Source organism: Canis lupus, chromosome 9 (genome assembly GCF_003254725.2).
Source record: "Canis lupus dingo isolate Sandy chromosome 9, ASM325472v2, whole genome shotgun sequence".
Taxonomy (NCBI): Eukaryota; Metazoa; Chordata; class Mammalia; order Carnivora; family Canidae; genus Canis; species Canis lupus.
This window is the reverse complement of record NC_064251.1, coordinates 27712094-27724492: the sequence shown is the minus strand read 5'-3', so window position 1 is coordinate 27724492 and position 12399 is coordinate 27712094. Positions and strand designations below refer to the sequence as shown.

Here is a 12399-nt window from a genome sequence, read left to right as displayed (position 1 = left end):
GAAGCGGCTACAAACCCTGATGCAGAGGACCCGGAATGAGCTACCACTCCTGAGCCATGGAAGTGTGGACAGGCTCCTTCATCTTCTGAAGCTCAGCCTCCAGCGTGAGTACTAGGAGTGATGACAACATCTCAGCCAGCTCCCCACGGGGAGTGAATGAGCAGATAGATGACCCTGGGTCTCACGGGGCAGCACTTGGAGAGACAGGTGCTGGAGCAAGAGGTTGTTGGGACCTTATTTGGTTTCACAGACAAGCTGCACTGCAGCAAACATCAAGAGATCTAGGGAGTGTGAAGCCCCAGAGGGTGGCTTTGACCCACTGGGAGATCCAGCCTGGGCTCCTTTCCCTTTCCTCACCTTGGCAGAGCCCTCTCCAGGGGCAGCGGACACCCTCCATGCCTGTGTTCCTACAATATTTATCCCAGAGCTGTTGCTAGGCCATCCATGGGACAGGTCATAGACGACACGTCTAGAACTGAACTCCTGCCCTTCTGCTCCTCAGAAGCCTGCCCACCCTGATGGGTGGCCACTGCTTCCCCCTCCCAGGTCAAAATCCTTGGGGTCTTCCTTGATTCTTCTCTTCCTCTCATACCTCACAACCAACCTTCGAGTAAATTCTGTCCACTTCACTTCAAATCACTAGGCTGAACTAGATGGAAATGCTCTATTGGACTACAGACAGAGACAGCCAGAGAGCACAAGCAGGGGAGGGGCAGGGGCAGAGGCAGAGGGAGAAGCAGGCTCCCAGCCGAGCAGGAAGCCTGACACAGGATTCGATTCCAGGACCCTGGGATCATGAGCTGAGCCAAAGGAGCCCAACCAACTGAGCCACCCAGGCACCCCTATTTGAATACTTCTATCAACAAAATGGCAACTTCTTCTGGCTCTCCCTGATGTGTCCAGACCCAACCACTTGTCTACACCCCTCTTCCTCGCCTGGATTATTGCCCTAGCCCACTCTCTGGTCTTCCTGCTCCCGTCGCTGCTGCTAGTCCTGGCAGACTTTTCCAGCATGGTAGCCAGAGGCAGATGTTTATAATATCCAAGTCAGACCACGTTACCATGTCACTCTGGTGGTGAAGGCTCTCCATGTCACTCAGTGTGAAAGCCAAAGTCCTATGTGGCCCTCACGACCCTCTGGCCTGCCTCCCCATCTCTGGCTTCATGTCCACCACTGTCCTCTCACTCTGCCCTCAAGCTGGCAACACTATGCCTCATGCCCTCAACACCTGTGAGTGCTCCTTCCCATCGGGGTCCACCCTGACCTTCCTTTTGTTAAAAAAAAAAATTATTTATTTATTCATGAGAGACAGAGAAAGAGAGGCAGAGACACAGGCAGAGGGAGAAGCAGGCTCCATGCGGGGAGTACGATGTGGGACTCGATCCTTGGACTCCAGGATCATGCCCTGGGCCAAAGGCAGGCGCTAAACCACTGAGCCCAAGCAGAGGAGGGGCCCGACCCTGACCTTCCTAATTAAAGTTGTAACTCCCCCCACCCTGGCACTGTCCTGCACCCATGCTTCTTAGCCTGTCCCATTTTCCCTGCAGCCCTGATCCCCTTCCAGCATACTATAGAATCGAGTGATTTATTGTGTTTATTGCTTTTCCGTCTGCTCCCCCTGGAACATATGCTCCATGAGGACCGGGGTTTTCCCCACCGCCCAGAACAGTGCTTGGCACAGAGAAGGCCCTCCTATGCATTTGGTGAACAAAAGAATGAGTGAGTGGACAAAGGAATGAGGGCGCCCTCTGAAGCTCTGTCTGCAGCTGAGCCCCAGGAGAGGTGCTTCCTCTCTGACACCAAGGCCACAGCTCCTGTTACCCAACCGAGTCTCTGACCCAAAGTCAAAGGACAGGGTTGGTGGAGGTCATTCCTAGATCCTATGAAGCCGCCTGCATTCCCGCTGGGCAGGATGGATGATCCCCTCTCAAGCTACTACCACTCAGCCATTCTCATTGGGAAGATGAGCTCTGGCTGAGCTGGGCTGGGCTGGGCTGGGAACACGGGGCCCGCAGCCCCTCCCTCGCTGTCACCACACAGTTTCCACGGTGACAATAGCTTCCTTAATAATGTGATTCAACAGCTGGACAGGTCTGATAAGGTCTGACACCCAGAATGGACCACATGGGGGGAAAGGCCCCTCCCTGGGCATAGGCGCTGAAATCCCTGGAGACCCAAGCAGGGGACAGGTGGGCGGGGGCATGGCCCCAGATGAGTCACAGCTCTGTCAGGGACAATCCAGCACCCTCCCCCACTACACCCAACCCCCTCCCCCTCGAGGCCCCAGGCTTGTTGACAGCCTCTGTGGTGGGAAGAGTAATTACTTCCTTAATCCTGTGGGGGGGGGGAGGGGGAGGGGGGATCAACTGACAAGTTCATTTATCTCCGCAGAAATGGAGGTGCAGAAGGGGCAAGGGCCAGCTCCGATCCCAGTTTTCGGTCACTGCCCTACTGTGGCTGCAAGAGCAGCCTTCACCAGGGCCTCAGGGTGGGGGTGAAGCCGACCTGAGGAGGGTGGGGGGAGCAGCCTCTGCCACTGCTGAAGGGGGCCCTGGCTGCCACCAGCCACTTTGGTTATTTGAGCACCTGGTTCCCCAGGATTATCACCTCCTATTCACAACAGCTGAGGCCCATGGCTGGCGGGGAGTGACTGCCCTGGTTCCCATGGGCTGGCACCGGGACTTGGACTCTCCCAGGCCCAGCCCTCCGGCACCTCCTCTACACCCTATGGGCTCTGACATGACATCCCACAGGTGTCCAGATCACCTGAAATGTTAAAAATCTCCTTTCCTCGAATGTAGCCCACCTCCGAATCCACTCCCTTGCTGCGGTTCTTCTCCCAGAGCTGAGGGGAAGGAGCTGCCATCATAGGGCAACACGCTAGCTGTGGCTCTGGGAGCCACTGGGCTAGAAGCCTGAACACCCAGCGAGGAGAGATCCTATCCGAGGGTTAGGCCCTTCTGAACAATACCCAGTTTCAGGAAACAGGAACAACTCCAAGATGGGGGGTGGGGGGGCAGGGAGAGGCCCAGTCCCCCAGCAGTGGCACACCTAAGTGTCACCCCCCCTCTCAGGGAGCCTGTCCACCTGTTGCCCGGGACAACCCCACCAAGAAGACAAGACCCGGGTGCTCTGATCCTGTCTCCTGTGTGAGTCAGCTGGCAGGCCCTGCTGGGCGCTCTCTCCCTGGGGAGGCCAGCCCTGTGCTCAGTCTGGGGGCCAGCAGACAGCGCGTGCCAAAGTTCCCTCCCAAATGCTACTTCTGACTCACTTCCTTCCCTAAATCTCTGGCCCTCAAGACTTAGGTCCAGGGGCTGTCTGGGGAATAACAGGGCTGGGGAGGAGCCAGCCTAGGGCCACAAGGGAGCCAGGAGCTTAGGGAGCTCCAAGTGGTCTAGCCCCAGCAGCTGGGATGGAGGGAGGGGGCGCTAGAGGCCCTCATGGGGCAGGGAGGACTGGGTTCTCAAGGGGAAATGCTGGTGCTCACTAGGCTGAGGGGTACCCACATCCCACCCCCCTGCCTACCTCACAGCCTTGCTTTTGCCAGTCTCCCCACACCTTTGCAAGTCATTATCTTTATTTGAGAGTCAAAGTACATTGAAATCAGAGTCCATTACTCCTATGTCCCAGTAGCCACCTACTGGGTTGGGCAAAGACCCAGAAGCAAGCCAGAGACTCTAATACCCTAATATTTGGAGGGCTCTCATCATGGCCCGGGCTGTGAGGCTAAAGATCAGCCTCACAGAATCAGCACTGGGAAACTGGACTTGAAGGGGACCCCTGGAGCCCACCTAAGTTCAGCTGGAGCCCAGAGAGGGTGAGCGACTTGCCATAAGTCACAGAGCTAGTGAGTGACAGGATAGAACTAGCTGGACTGGAGCGGCAGACACAGGATGCTGAGCCTCCACAGGATGAGGGCTGCCGGGTGGACAGGCAGCCGCGGGTGGGCAGATGGCCAAGGGAACAGTGAAGGTGCTGGTGCCTGACCAGGGCAGACCCATAGGTCTCTACCAAGAGGTGCTGTTGCGCAAACTCTACGTCCAAAGTGGAGTGGGAGCCGGGTGAAAAAAGGTCAGGGAAGTTCAGAGAAAGAACCTGTGAATCTTCCCGTGGTCACAACTTCCCTCGTCCTAGTTGGTCACAGAATTTCAGGGTAGGACCCCAACTCCTTCCTTGGCTTGAATCCTCTCTCCAGCATCCCTACCAAGTGGTCACTTGCCATATGCTTGCATACCCTCAGTGTTGGGGAGCTCACTACTTTTCAAGCACTCTGTGCCATCTTTGGACTGTTCTCACGGTCAGAATGTAAGCCAACATCAGCCTCCCAAGAGCTTCCTGGGACATCACATCAAGGCTAATTCTGCAAATAGGTCAAGACCTCCTGAAAGCACTTGTATTATCTTTACCACAGGAGTGCTTCCCTGTTTCTAGTGCTCATAACAGAAGGTAATTCTCCATGTAGGAGGCAACCGGCCAACAAAGGAACACTACCGCCTCTTCAATCGAGAGGCATCTTTGCTTTGGCCTCATTAGCCCTGGGCACTTGTTACAGTTCAGTCATTTGGGATTTATTTCGCAAAAAAATCCCAAGGTGCACTCAGAGATGCTGGTGATCTACCCCAAAGTGGCAGACGTGAGAGTTGAAGGGGATCCTTGGGTGGCTCAGCGGTTTAGCACCTGCCTTTGGCCCAGGGAGTGATCCTGGAGTCCCAGGATCGAGTCCCGCATCAGGTTCCCTGTGTGGAGCCTGCTTCTCCTGCGTGTATCTCTGCTTCTCTCTCTCTCTCTCTCTCTGTGTGTCTCTCATGAATAAATAAAATCTTTAAAAAAAAAAGAGAGAGAGAGTTGAAAACAGAGACAGATGGTTCACCCAGGGCATTCTGTGTGAGAGTACCCAGGTGTGTGTGCACATGTCCAGGGGCTCACAGACCCCCCTCGAATCTCCTGCCCTCTGACTCAGCTGGGGCAGAGGCTGATGGATTGAGCCACACAATCCCCAGCCAAGAGCTGAAATAGGAGCCCCTGGCCCAGGAGCCCTGTCAGTCCCTTTCTTCTAGGCCTTTCCAGACCAAACTCCAGCTTCCAACTTCATTACTCTTTCACTTCCCTTGTTTCCAGGAACATCAGGACCTGTCAGTCACCCACAGAAAGTTTTGTAGTTCTCAAAACTTTCATATCCCCTACTCATGTGATCTCCACGGCAATCTTGTGAGGTGGTTAGGAGACGGGTTATTCCCCCGTTTCACAGGTGGAGTAACTGAGGCTGTGCAGGGAAGCTAGCCAAGGCTTGGAAAGCAAGCAGCCCAACAGTCCTGAACCATGTTGGGGGCCCCCACCCCTGCCTCTTTACTCCTGGCTCAGGTACTGCCCCGCTGCCCTGAACTACTTCCCACAAGATGGGTCACCTGCAGGCCTCTGAGATCAAAGATTCAGGGGTAAGTATGCCTGAATAATATATAATCCAAATGAGATGCAAACTAGCCCACCATGAATGTCACCCAGAACTCACGGCCTCAGGCCCTCCCTTGTCGCAGCTCTGCAAACTTCCAGAGGAGTAGCTGGGAGCCTTCTCGCTTTCTCCCCACCCTGCCTCTTGACTCCCACCATGCTGGGTGCAGCCTGGCATGACTTTCAGGAGCCAGGAGGTCATGTGGAAGATGGAAGGTGTTTAGACTGGGATGGGGAAGAGGAGTGATTTCCTGTCCTTTGAGATATCCAAGCTGACAGCACCACAAGGGATTCATCTGACTCCCATAGAAGTTGAGGTCCTCACGAGCAGCAAGAAGTGTAGGGACAAGGGTTCCAGAAGCCCAAGGATGCACCGTCAGGCAGTAGCCAAGTTGGAACCATATCTTAGGGGTCCTGCATCCCATTCCAGAGCTTGGCAACTTACTGATGTATGACCTTGGCCAGTGCGTTCCCTCCCTGGCTGACAGTTTCCTGAACCTGGCAGTAAGGGGCTGCGCTAGCTGCTTCAAGCCCCAAGTTCGGGATCCCTGGGTGGCGCAGCGGTTTGGCGCCTGCCTTTGGCCCAGGGCGCGATCCTGGAGACCCGGGATCGAATCCCACGTCGGGCTCCTGGTGCATGGAGCCTGCTTCTCCCTCTGCCTTTGTCTCTGCCTCTCTCTCTATCTGTGTGTGACTATCATAAATAAATAAAAATTTAAAAAAAAGCCCCAAGTTCTGTGGGTTCTCTTGGATTCTGCAATATCTTGGAATGATAGAGTCAAAGGATCTCTAAGCTTGGAACAATAAGGGAGTCAGGCGATCTTTACCTCCGCTTCCTCAGAGCCTGTCTCTGGGCAGTCCTAAGCTCTTGGGGTTAACTGTCCGGCCAGCCACAAGGAGCCTTTGTACTTGAGGTCCAGGCGCATGTGCCCCTTTGATTTGCATGTCCTCTACCTGGCTACATCGTGATCATGCCATGGCCATACCGGCCACACTCCAGTGAGCTATGAAGCAAAGTTTACTCATGGGCCACAGGTACAACCTCTGGACTTGTGAATCAGTGATTAGTTCAAGTTGGATGATGGATGGGGGTTTCTGTGTCGATGGGCAAGATGGTTGCACCATCTTTGATTAGTGACCCAGAGGGAAAAAGAGATGCTCAAAGATACGATTTTATAGGTACTCTATTTTATAGGTCCCAAGTTTCAAAAAACCATGTACCACTCCCTTCCGCCCATGCCAAATACAGCCCACGAACAGGGTTTCTGATTGGATACACACACTATGTACACAAACATGAGCACACATGCACGCATACCTGCACAGGACACACCCATGGATCACACACACCAGGCACACACACATCAAGCATATAGGTACGGATACTTGAAATGGGAAAAAGACTCAAGAGATTAAAAATCAGAGGTCCTGGGTTTGAGTCCAGCCTAGGCTGGGCATCCCCTCCACGACCATGGACAAGCCCCTTGAATCTGAGACCACCTGTAGAATGGAGACACATCGCCACCTGCCTCCCAGAGCTGCAGTGAAGACCAAGGGAGCTGCTGTCCATAGGTTTTGGAGGCTATAAAAAGCTCTTGGGCTGCCTACATTTCATGCACGTGAACTGTGCAAGGGATCTGGAATCAGCAGCCCGATAAAGTAGCCTGACACCTTAGAAATGGATTTGACAGGAGTCAAAGGCTTGCTTTTCTATCCCAGCTCTGTTTTCTTCTAAGCAGGTGACTTTGAGCAAGTCCTTTTCTCTTCCTGGGCCTCCCTTTCTCCATCTATAAAAGGAGAGGGTTGGAGGGGGACTTCCTGTTCCCTAGGGGCTCCTAACACCAGACAGAAGACGGTGGCAGGAATGCTTTCCAAGAAGGAAAGCAGAGCCAGCTTCCCAAACTACCTAGCTGAGTAGGCAGGCACTCTGGATGCAGGACAGGGGAAGGCGCCAGGTGTAAAAGTGGACAACGAGCTCCAGTCCACGTGGGGGCACCTTCGGATTCGTGTGCCTCGCTTTCCAGGCTCTTTCTGCAGCAGGGAGGGCAGGTCCGGGAGGCCCCGGGCCCCCGGCTCAGGGCAGCACGGCCAGAGCTCCTCCCGGGGTCACATTGTCCCCCCGCCCCAGGGCCCTCGCAGGGGCTGTCAGGTGCGCGCCCTCGGTCCGGGGATGCCTCCTTACCCAGAACTTGGAGCCGCACAGGGCGTCCATGGGGCCGAGCCGCTGCGGCCAGGAAGGCGAGTGCGGCAGCCAGGCCAGGCGAGGACCCAGCAGCACCCTGAGCCTCCTCCTCCTCCGCTACCACCCACCCTCCCCGGGCTCCGCCCCGCCCACCCCGCTAGGCCCTGCCCTCGGCTCTTTGGGTCAAATCTCCTGTCCCGGCCAATTGCAACAGAGCCTCCCTGAGACTGCATGACTGCGGGTCCCGGAAGGACTTTGGGTCAGGGGTGGGGAGGCACTGACACGGTGACAACCCTGTCGATTGGCCGGTGGGCGGTGCCGGAGAGATGCCCCTCCTAACACTGAGGCTGATGGGGCTGGGGCAGGATCTGTGCCGAGGCGCACACACCTGCTCCCACCCCACCAACTCCGCCAGGCGGTGAGTCATGGAGCTGTGGAAGGTGACTTAGCAAGACGCCCTCCGTGAATAAATCCTTGATGAGGTCTCGGTCATCTCTGGACCACAGTCTTCTCATCTGTGAAATGGGACTGCTTACATGTGCAGACGCCTGGGGAGTCTACCTCTCTGCTCATGAGTTACCTGGGGACTAGCAGAAACAGCACATGAGGAGCTCGGGGGCCTGTGTGCCTAAGGACAGGAGGTGTGGGGGGCGCCTAGCATCAGAGATGGTGCCTTCCTGTGGTCCTCTCAAATTGCTGTCTTCCTGAGGTTCTGTGGCTCCCTGATCCTGTGCCTGTTGCTGCAGTGTCACTCTGTGCCTCTACTTTTGTTTCTGAAAAACAGGGATAATCCTAGTTCACAGGCTTACTTCTGGGGAGTACCCAGCAAAGGTATGTAAAGCATCAAGCATGTTGCCTGGCACACTTAGTCGGCCCCTGGCGTGGGTTAATTTCCTCCACTCTGGCCCTGATCAGGGCGAGGGACCGGCAGGTGAGGCCCCAGAAAGATCTCCACGTTAGCACACTGCTAGAGCTGAGTCTTCACATTCTCCATCTGGAAAATGGGATTTGGGCTCAGTGGTCTTCTCTTGCTTGGCCCAGCTTGGACACGTTGTATCCCCTCCATCCTTCTATCTCTCATTCCCCCAACAGAAGCCAATTCACCTTATTGGGGCTGAGAAGGAATCCCCACCCATGCCCTCCCTACCCTCCACCCTCCACCTCTGCCCCATCTCTCTCCTGGCCTCATCTCCCCAACCCTGTGGTCAAGCTTGGTGCTGTCTTCTGGGTCTGCCGGGTTCACCCTGGTGATCCCTTCTCTGGCACTTGTTCTCAAGAGGTGTTTCCCTCCTTGGCTGCTTAGCAGCAGGCGTGGGTGCCCAGCAATATAATACAGAAGTAGCCAGCCAGCGCCTGTCCTTCTGGGCTGGCAGGAAGTGACCAGAAGGAAGTCTATGCCGTGAGCTATTGGAACAGAGATCTGAGCTGCACTGGAAAGAGCAGGGTGGACAAGGCTCCCCGCTCCCAGGCAGAGGGATGGGGGGGCAGCTTCCCCTCTACCAGGCAAGCCCTCTCAGCCCTTTGTCTGCCCCCCTCCCCTCCACTGACCCAATTGCCCTTCACCCCACCCCCATCTCTGAGCCCAAGACTTTCCAGAGCTTTCACATCTTGTCACAGAGTGTCTTGGATTATATTTAGTTGTGAAGAGTCTGTCTTCCCTGCCAGTCTGAGGTCCCCAAGGGCAGGGATTGACGGAGTCACCTCCAAACCCCCTCCCTGCCTCGGGCAGTAACTTTTGTATGCTGTGTGACCTCAACAAGGCCCTTGAGGTCTCTGGTACTTGGTTTCTTGAACAACTTGGACAGAATGCCATCTAAGGTCTCTCCCAGCCCTGGTGATCCAGGCTTCTGTGGTGAGCAATTGGGGTTCCTCCTTCAACTCTTCCTCTAGTTTGGGGCCAGGACCTTCAGTTTCCATCTTCAGCGTTGGGGTTGAAGCGCCGTCCCGTCTTGCCATGGAAGAGCTGTCTCCGAGCTCATAGCATTGGGTGGGAGCCTCCAAGATCACGGGAGGGGACCTTTGCCATCCTCAACCTCTCTCATCTCTCTTGAGGTATTATTCACTGGGTCCTGCCATTTCTGGCCTCTCTTGGAATGGGATCTGTTTCGCATGGCCCTTGAATAATAGCCATAAAACTCCTAGGATGTGATAGTTTTGGCTTCACCAGAGCAAGAAAACATAGGCCCTGAGATGTCTTATCCTGGCAGAGGTGGGATGAGCTCCCCGTCTCCCCAGTGCCGGGCTGTCTCCATGTGGCTGCTCGGGCAGGATGCATTTCTGGTGTCCTTAGCTGTTGCACTTGTGCCCCTCAGCCCACCTTCAAGGTGCTGGGCACAGTCTCCTCCCTACACCTCAGCTCTCTTTCTGCACCTGGCAAACTCTACCCATCCCTGGAGATTGTGTTCAAGTCCCACAGCCTCCCCAAAGCCTCCTGTGAACCTCCCTCACCCCTGGGCTAGGGACCCTTCTCCACACCGTCTCCCTCCTGCCCTCATTATACTCACTGATCCTCTTGCTCACCTCTCCCAGGGGACTGTGCATACCTTCAGAATAGAGACCAAACACACTTATTTATTGCCATATCTTCAGCACCCGGGACAGTGCCTGGCAAAGCTGAGCCTCAGGAAATGTTTGTTGACTGACTAACCAAGCATCTCATGTCCTTAGAAGAAGTTATAAGTGGTGAGGACACTGTGGTCTCAGCTAGAGTCCCAGCAGTGGGCACCGTCCACTCTGCTTTAGACTTTCCAAAACCAAGATGTTTCCATCCGGAAGCTTCTGAGAGGAGGAATAGAGATCTGTGGGTTGGGCTGCAGCAGAAACAGGGGCTGCACCTCCCCCAGCTTTGTTACCCCGGCCCCATCCTCCGCTTCAACTGACTGCAGCTCCAGGAGGGATGGACAGAGTGTGTGTGTGCTGCGCCTCCCCCACTGGTGCGCATCCCAGGGGAACCCAGCAGAGATTTTCTGGCAGGGAGATGGAAAGATAATTGCAAGGTACAGCTCTGAGCAGGAATGACAGCAGAGAAGAAGAAAGCAAAGCAAGGTGGGGACAGGGAGACCAAGGGACAGGAAATGTTGTGAAGGTTGTGAGGAGGAGGGAGCCAGGTGGGAACTAGAGCAGGGAGGGGCGTGGAATAGAAAAGGTTATTCTAGTTCTCTCCTTCACTCACTGCCCTAGTCTTTTGAGCCCTTTGTGGTTCCTTGAAGGCCCGGAGCACCCCCAAACCAGATCCAGCTCCCAGACTCCAGCCTCCCCCTTCTCTCCTCCCAGGTAGTGGGGCAGGCCTTGTTTTGTCCGATCCTGCCTGGTGGGGCCCCACACAGACGCCCCTCATGGGCTCGGCAACCCGCACTTGATCTGATTTGGCATGCGTGTGAGCGCTGGCTGCTGTGCCCGGTTCAGGAGTTTTCAAAGCAGGAATTAATTAGCTCCGTGGGCCACAGTCAGCAGCTCCCGCACCTGGACCGGGGCTCAGTCGAGTTCTGAAGTTCTTAGCAGATTTCCCTCCTGGGTGTTTGCTGGAGCTGCCACCACCTTGACCTGCCTTGCTGTGTCCTCAGAGTGGAGGGCCGGCCCACAACTCAACTGGCTCCTGGCAGCCACTGTCGCGGGTTAGTCCTGGGTCCCCTGGCCCCAGACAGGGGTCACTGGGCACTGTGGGCTCAGCACTCCCATAGCTGGGATTCCCTATGCACAGACGAGTCCTTCATTGGGCCCGGGAGCGTGTTTCCTCCTTTGGGGGGCTATGCAGAGCCCCCGTCTATAGAAGGTGTCTGTCAGTGTGGTGTCCTCTCCCTAGTCAGGTCCCTCTACAGAAGAGGCACATGGTGGCCCCAGGGGAAGATACCTTGTGCTGCCACCTGGTGTCTGAGGTCCTCACTGCACCACCGTGGCCAGCCCTCCAGGTCTGGTTGCTCAGCTGACCCAGGAAAGGGGAGAGGAGGCCATGGGGAACTAGGTTATGATGGGTGGGGACCAGGGGTGACGATGGAGGAAAAAGCTGTTTGGAAAGTGGGAGAGGCCTGGGAGGGGCACGGGGAGAGGACAAGAAGGACAAAGGGATGGGAGGTGGGGAAGGGGAGCCAGCGCTCTGTGGTTCAAGGGCAGCATAAGGCCAGAGAAAAGATGCCTGGGAAACTGGGTGATCACAGAGCCAGCCGTGGCTAGCCCTTGGACGAGCGCACCTGGAGCTGAGGGAACGCCTTCTCTTGTGGTTAAACGTCTCTCCTCGCGCAAGGTGTGGGCTCCTTTAAGCTTCCGAGTATGCCAAGCTGGGAGCCCATTTCTATGAACACAGTCACAAATGTGACTGCCTTGGAAAATGCCTCCCAGGGAAGTTGTTTCGTGACCAGGATTCTTTGCACCACGTCGTCGTCCCACTCCCTCTACGATGAGAAGAGGCTGGGTTATGCGAAGCCAGTGGGCTAGAGGTTGGCCGGACCTAGGATGAAATCCCAACTCTGTGGTTTCCCCTGTGTGATCTTGGGCAGGTTACTAAACCTCTCTGAACCCATTGCCTCATGAGAAAATGGAAGCAATGGTATCCTCCTGGTTAGGGTGTTGTGAGGAGTAAGTGAGAGATTGCAGAGGAGCTTCAGATTTGTTTTTAGCACCAGCTCAGCTCTCCTCTTCCTAGTCCCCACCCCCCACCCCCAGGCAGACCTTTTCCTGGAGTCTTGGGGTGGAGGAAGCAGAAGCAGACAAGCCCGAGGTGGAGGCCTGCAGCTGTTGACACAATTTCCTCTGAACCCCCAAGGAGAAGGCT

The 12399-nt window shown here is 55.5% G+C and overlaps 1 protein-coding gene across 3 annotated transcripts in view; it reads right to left on the bottom strand.

Moving 5' to 3' along the window:
• Positions 1-7759, bottom strand: part of ABCC3 (ATP binding cassette subfamily C member 3) — a 44293-nt gene extending 36534 nt beyond the window's left edge. For all 3 annotated transcript variants that reach the window (XM_025440034.3, XM_049114071.1, XM_049114072.1), the window contains exon 1: positions 7632-7759. In XM_025440034.3, the coding sequence (XP_025295819.3) occupies positions 7632-7661 (30 nt within the window). In that variant the 5' untranslated portion in view covers positions 7662-7759. The remainder of the gene's footprint in view (positions 1-7631) is intronic.
• Positions 7760-12399: the final 4640 nt, after the last annotated feature.